This window comes from Acipenser ruthenus, chromosome 20, assembly GCF_902713425.1.
Source record: "Acipenser ruthenus chromosome 20, fAciRut3.2 maternal haplotype, whole genome shotgun sequence".
NCBI lineage: Eukaryota > Metazoa > Chordata > Actinopteri > Acipenseriformes > Acipenseridae > Acipenser > Acipenser ruthenus.
In genome coordinates this window covers 25,229,998-25,237,263 of record NC_081208.1, presented here as the reverse complement: position 1 = coordinate 25,237,263, position 7,266 = coordinate 25,229,998, and the positions used below count along the sequence as shown (strand labels likewise).

The following is a 7,266-nucleotide window of genomic DNA, read 5'->3' as shown; positions in this document are numbered from 1 at the left end:
AGCTGATCCCTGGAGCCAGCATTACAATTCAGCCATCAACACCAGGCAGAAGGGTATCTACATCATCAGATTGAAAGAAACGCAAATGGATGGAGATGCAGATGGATCATATTAGTTTACTGTAAAGCTACGTCTTAGTTGGCGCTTATCTTGGCATGGGTGGTGTTTTTTTTTTTTTTTTTTTTTTGGTTTGCTCTTCCTGTAGTAAAATGCAATATATTTAATAATGTTGGTATCATAGCGTAGTATTACTGGTAAGAATAGAAAATAGGGGCCCCGGAATCAAGCTTTGCACGGGGCCACTGCTGGACAAATGCTGCTACTGGGCGTCGGGCCCCCTTCTTTTTTGTGTTTTTCTCTGTCTCAGCAGGTTCAGTATTCTTCTTAGACCCCTGGGGATTAAACCCCAGCAAGCTGCCCAGCTTCCTCAGCAAGATCTCCATGACAAATGTATCTTCACAGGGCTGGGAGAGAGGGAACAAGAGGGTTAGTGAATAAACAAGCTCATCAGATAAAATACAGTGGCAAAAACAATCACAATTAAGGCTTTCTGATTTATTTATTTTTTGTATATAGTTTATTGATTGCCTGCTACAATGTACAGTATGTGAAAACGGATGAGACATAATCTTAATTGGTGGACTTAATTGTATCTTCACTTAGACTGAAGAGCCAATGAGATTGGGGTCATTTTGTGTCCAGTGTGTCTGAATATTAAACGGCAGGTGGCAGTGTGAAGGATGGCGAGTCATACCGTTGGATTCTTGATCTCCTTTTGAAATGACACAAGCAGAACGGACACAAAGAGGTTCACTGCGATGAAGACCACGAAGATGATACACGAGCCAATCACCACGACTGCCAGAATATGGTCAACAGCCAGCACCTGGGGGGTTGTGGGTATTAGAAATCTTATGTGATCTTATGTGTAAAAAAAACATTTATATATATATATATATATATATATATATATATATATATATATATATATATAGAATGTACAATCTTTGCTTTGGAGGTGCCATTTCATCATGTGATAGATCTTTCAGTAAAATTAAAGAACTTTTAGTCTGGCCAACAAACAGGTTTTTTTGGACACCAAAATGACACTTTTAAAATGACAATTTTCCGTTGTCTTTTTTCTTAATATTTATAGTATGAGATTGTATGAGATTTATCCTATGGTCCATCTCCTAGTGCAATGTTTCACAACCCTGTTCCTGGCGGCACACCGTGTCTGCTGATTTTCGTTCCAGCGCAGTGGTCAATTGCTTAATTGAAGCCTTCATTGAACCAGTGAAGTGATTAACTGGGCATTTTCCCGTTATTTTCAAGCTCTTTGTTTGTTGATATGGTTCAATTAAGCAATTGAGCACTGCGTTGGAACACAAACCAGCAGACACGGTGTGCCGCCAGGAACATGGGTTGGGAAACACTGTCCTAGTGCCCAATATCCCTATGATCTCCCAATATCCCCCAATCGTCCTGTCCCCAGTGTTGCAGGGGCAGTACCTCATTGTAGTTGAAAGAACCCATCAGCAGACACAGGATGGTGATGGCCGAGCGGGAGACTGTGGAGTAGGAGCTCAGACTCCAGCCAAAGAGCAGGTTACACTGAGAGAGGGGAGAAAATCAGTGGATGAGATCGGTGGTTCTTCACTGTGTAGAAATTGCATACAAAATAGTGATGGCATGCATTAGAGTTGCAGCAGTTTTAGAGAACCAGGTGTGCAGTGCATTCCTGATTTAACGTTGAAGGTATCGGGATTGGAGCTGGGAATGAGTTTAGACATAGGGGCTCCTTTCTAAAGTCTGGTAAATTAGGTTGAGTAAATCTCACTTAATAATGTTTGGAAAAAAAATAGATAGTTCATAACAGAGCAAAACAGAACATTAATTTAAGATGAAATACAATAGAAGAGCAGATTTTTTTAAGTTGTAAGATGGGAATTTTGCCGTCATATTCATATACTCATATACTCAGTATGGTATGTGATAAATAAATAAATAAATAAATACATTAGGAGAATTGTGCAAGTGGGCCTAGATAGGATTTGAGACACATTTGGAAAATAATAGTACGGCAACAGACAAGTTAATTTCTGCAAACATACCCTAGATCCAATAAAGGTAAAACAACTTCCATGAAACGAATTACGAATTTCATTTGTATTTAAATGGGTGTTCTGGATAGAAGCCCCTTACGGTGATGGAATAGGAGATGATCAGGATGACGATGATGAAGAGGAAGAGGCGCAGCTCCCCCCAGGCCCGGCGGATAGCCGAGGAGATGAGGTATAGCTTGGGGTTGAGACGCAGGAGGTGCCACAGCTTCACCGTGGCTAGACACACCAGGAAGGCGATGAGGTAGTTGTAAATAGAGTCCACCAGGACCACCTGGTTGAAGCTGACGAATCTGGAGAGAAGAAGAGAGGGCTCATCCACAGAAACAGCAGCTTCATCCACAGCGCATTTAAAAAAAAACACAACCATCAAAGCCACCTGTGCGAGTACATGCCATCTCCAGTTTGCTTGTCTTGTAAGTAGCGCCTTTAACAGCAGGCAGTTGTTTATGCCTCAGTGCAGTATTTATGTTACCAAGTCCATTAGAGATATCAATTGAGTTTTTCTTGGCTTCAGAAAAAGTGGGACAAATGAAGTACTGGCACAACCGGTTTCACTTCAAACATTGTATTTTGTTTCTTAATTGAGTAATGTTGGTTAGTTTAATTTACTACAACGGTCCTCACAAAATCCCAAACAAGATTCACGAGCAGCGAATGTCTTGCATCTGGTGCCAACTCTTTCCTGTTGCTGTCTTGTTTTTTGTACCTGGTCCTGTCTCCTTGATACTGGCTGATGAGCCTGTCTCCCAACACCAGTGTTGAGATGTACAGCCCCATCCCTGTCCAGCTCATCAGGATGATTGACATGTCCACCAGGTTCAGCAGGCTCCTGAAATACGCCAGCCGCTGTTCCTTCATGAGGAGACCCTGGGAATATAATAACTGGAATACATAAAAGCTGTATTTCCCTGTTGCGTGTGTCTTGCAATGGAAAGACGGCATATCTAACAGAGCCTGACAGAATGTTTAAAGAAGGCTGTTTGCAGGTTTTTCTGTATCCAAGAATACACATATTGCTTTTTTTGTGATCCAGTGTTTATTAGGGAAATTCTATAACAATTACAACAATAAAAATAGTACATCAGTAACAATTCCCCAAATTTTCCTTTTTCACACCCCCTCCCCCCTCAGGTGGCAGCCCCCCTCCACCAATACACATATTTCTGATGTTTTCCAAGATACAGTCTCAAAGGTGATGACCAAAGAGCCAAATAGAAATGAAAACAGCATCTGCCACTGTAAAAAAATCACAAATAGGTAAGTAAAATACACTTTAAAATGTAGAAAAATGTTTTTGTACTGGAATGCTCCCTGGGTTAGAGTGTGCCTGGGTCAGGATGAGTGTATCCACACCCAGGACCATGCAGTCCATGATGAGAATCAGGTAGAATGGTGTATGATTAGAGCAGCTACGATTAGTGCTGAGGTCACTCACCTGCATAACCATGTAATAGATGACAAAGATCAGGTACAGGATGTGTGCTGCCATGACTAATAGAGAGCTGCTTCCCACGCTTAGGTACAGAGACATACTGTGAAGCAGCAAAGAGGAATAGACCCCTCCTGCACAATATAAAAAACAACTCCTGTTAGTGTTGAGGTTATCTGCAGACCTTGGTTAGCGGAAGAAAGAATGAAATCAGACACATGGAAAGTAGCTTGGGCTGATCGCTGGAAAATAAAATCCTGCTCTACTTGGTCCCAATTAGCTGCACAACATCCACACAACACCATGAGTTGGTTGTTAGCAACAAGACACGATTCCAAACTAAAACCTCAAAACCCTTGAAACTACACACAGAAAGAAATGGACATCACCCCTCTGCCCCCCTTCTCTCCCTTTCCACTGACCGCTTCATTCCCCCTACTCCCACCATTCCCTCTCCCCCTCTCTCCCTATCTTCCTCTCGCCATACCTCTCTTAGTCCCTCTTACCCATTCCGCTGGTCTCTAGTGCCAATGTCACCACACAGAAAAGGTTCACATTAGCGTTGAAGACATTGAACTCCACCAAGAGTGCCCTGGTGCGCTGATCCAACCAGCCCTCCTTAGAGAGGAGAGACAGTACCCTGGAGAGAAACCAGAGATGACACTTGATATACTCAACACTGTACTGATTTCTTACACACTTCTCACAGATAGTAACCAGGTTTAAGAAGCTGATTCAAGACCCAATCCACAGTAGCAGATGTATGTGAATCATTATGAGAAACATTCGGTATTTACACCTAATTTCTTAATTACTGTAGGTCGCCTCCATGCCCCCACCTGTATGCCTGCTCTCGCTCCGTTCCCAGCTCCACAGCGTAGCCTCCCCCCTGGTACAGCGCTAGCCTGCCCCATACTGGGTTCTTCTGTAGGCTGGCTGCTGTGTGGTACTGCCAGGCCTGGCCCGGCCCTGATTGCCTGCCTGTAGTGCTGTTAGTCCAGCCTGGCCCATAGTTTGCAGTGTCCTCATCCGTGGAGGTGTAGGAAGGATGGCACTGCTCCCGGGTCTTGCTTATCACTGGGCATGGCCTGTCACGCACTCGCACCTGCAGCAATCGTGGGCTGCCCAGCAGCCAGGAGTGCCCATCTGAGATGAACCCTGTCCGGGATAGATGCTTAAGCTTTAGTCCCACTTAAAACAATAAAGAACACTGGGAAGATTGTTTGTAAGAATGATCATATCCTAATACTAATTTAATCACATTAGTATGATCTATTGTAGTCACACTGTGCAATATTTGTTCAAAATCCACACATTCCTCTGTTTGTATACCTATTAGCATGCGTTAGCATGTGAAAAAAAGAACAGTAAACTACAAAATTAAAATGAGCTATAATAATGCTTACCTCTGTACTCCCCATAGAGATTGGGCAGGAGTGTGGTGTTGGCCCAAGGGTAGAAGTCCTGTATCTCGCGCACCCACTCCAGGTTGGTAGAGGTACTGCTGTGGACGGCACGATACAGGTAGAACTGGTTTGGGTTTCGCGCCGCGTAGGCAATGACCATGAGGAGGGACAGGAACAGCAAATGAGCTGGTAAACAAACACACACAACCAATCACAATGGAGTCATGCTGTTTACTTTTGTATTCAGAGATAAAACAAGACGAAAGTCACAAAGAAAAGTGTCTTCATGTTTTTTTGTTATAGTTTTATCTCAACTTGGTATGAATGGGAAATATAATTTATCTTCACGAATACTTTTTGTTTATATTCACTTTATTCTTTCATTTTGAACTCCTCCTGCAACAATCTGCCCCTTGTGGGCATAATATACATCAACAAGATGACACTCTGGTTCTTTTCACATTTGTAAAAAGTCACCAGGATAGGATGACTGAAATGGAAAATGATTCTTCTTAAATAGGAGCAAGGCTATGATAGCTCTGGTATTTCAAGTTGCTAAATAAATGCATGCACTTTTATGCATCTCCCAGTGTGTTACTCAGCCCATACCCAGTATGTCACGCAGCAGCAGGTACAAGCTCCTCTTCTGCTCCCGCAGGTCTCTGGCGCTCTGGGTGAGTCGGGGGGTAGGAGGCTGATACAGGGGGTCACTGCGATCCTGGCAGAACCAAACTGTGTCTCCAGGGTCTGGAGGACAGACAGACAGGCAGGCAGTGATTAACAAACAGGTTCACCCTTTCAATCATGATCCTGGCATGCTTTACTAGAAGTCCTAGTGTCCACTTCATAAAAACTTGTAATTACAAACACTTCGGCAAGTATTGTAAAAACAAAAACAATAGTGCAGATCAATCTAAGATTTTGTTTTTAAAAAGGTTGATATACAGGGTGATTAATAATTTGAGCAACATTTTCTTTTGCATTTATTCCAATCCTACTTAAATGTTGACACTATTGAATAAGCCCCTGGTGGCCAAGTGGTGCATCAAAGAGTTTTATCTGTCATGCACATTGTTCCTTTGCATATCATTCTCCACATACACTCCAGTTTTTACGACGCGCCGACAATGTTGTGCGACTTAACAATCACTCTGTATACTAAAGGGGCAAAGTTATGCAAAATGTTGGCCAAAAACATATGACAATGTCTTGTTAACTTCATAACCGGTTAGGGCACAGTTTAAAAACTTTACAGACTTCCTGCTTTCTGGTCCTGGTTTGCTGAATCTCACCTGTGACACAGATTTTGAGAGGCTCGTTATTCTCACCATCCGGGTCCCTTTTCTTTAGGATCAGTGACAAGAACAGAGCCATCGTCAGGACCTAGAGGGAATTACAGGTATTTGCTAACACACAGCAGCATCATTTATATTATAAGTCTTGAAATCACCCTTGGCCATGATTCACAAACATTCCACTTATGTGTTGTCTCATGCTTGGAAAACAACCAGCCACAAATCTGGCACCAATGTGTCCTTTCAAGTGTGCTCAGGAGACACTCTGTTAACATTAAGGACAGGATCAACTATACTGCATCATCAAGTTCTGCATCACTTATTGAGGTTTATTTTAAATATCTAAACAGTGGTGGATATAAATAATGCATATCAAGATTCACAGACCTGTTTCCCCTGTATTTTTGTAGTTTAAGTGATGTTAATAAGCAAGGGGGTGTCTGTAATGAGCCAAAAACACCAGTGGGGTTAATACAGCGGATCTGTATAATCTTAAAATTGACCACGTTGGCACTTAAATTCAAATGAAAAAATATCATTAGCAAAAAGTAAATAATTTTTTTTGAATGTATTATGTTAACTTTATGTCAAGGTAATCTTGTTTATTGTCTGGCTGCTGTTTCTGCAGTGACGTATGTTAGCAGTACCTTGAGAGGCTGCAAGATGAAGATGCTCTGGAACAGGGTGACAGCCATGGCCACCAGCCACTGTGTAGACTGCACTCGACCCATTTTCAGACCATACATCATCGTGAAGAAGGCTGCTAGCCCGCTGGTCAGAAACACGCACAGCCAACCCAGATACACAAACCACCAGGGCAGCTCACACCCTCGAGGAGGCACAGGGGATGGGGAGGGCAGTCTGATGAGAAAAGATACAACTATGCAAATTAAACTTGTATGCAACAGATCTGGTTCAGAGAGGAAGCTGTCAAGGGTTTCAACAAACTGCATTTAGCAAGAGATGCTCTGTTTGATTTTATTGGATGAGGCTCACTTAGGAAAGCTGGT

The 7,266-nt window shown here is 42.6% G+C and overlaps 1 protein-coding gene across 1 annotated transcript in view; it reads right to left on the bottom strand.

Moving 5' to 3' along the window:
- Nucleotides 1-248: 248 nt before the first annotated feature.
- The window catches only part of pkd1l3 (polycystic kidney disease 1-like 3), a 43,933-nt gene continuing 36,915 nt past the window's right edge, over nt 249-7,266 (bottom strand). The window contains exons 41-52 of the mRNA XM_058994094.1: nt 6,904-7,117; nt 6,254-6,344; nt 5,571-5,708; nt 4,962-5,147; nt 4,395-4,713; nt 4,062-4,195; nt 3,562-3,689; nt 2,833-2,993; nt 2,206-2,416; nt 1,513-1,614; nt 755-886; nt 249-464 (exon numbers count right to left, since the gene is read on the bottom strand). Coding sequence (XP_058850077.1) covers nt 249-464; nt 755-886; nt 1,513-1,614; nt 2,206-2,416; nt 2,833-2,993; nt 3,562-3,689; nt 4,062-4,195; nt 4,395-4,713; nt 4,962-5,147; nt 5,571-5,708; nt 6,254-6,344; nt 6,904-7,117 — 2,032 coding nt within the window. The remainder of the gene's footprint in view (nt 465-754; nt 887-1,512; nt 1,615-2,205; nt 2,417-2,832; nt 2,994-3,561; nt 3,690-4,061; nt 4,196-4,394; nt 4,714-4,961; nt 5,148-5,570; nt 5,709-6,253; nt 6,345-6,903; nt 7,118-7,266) is intronic.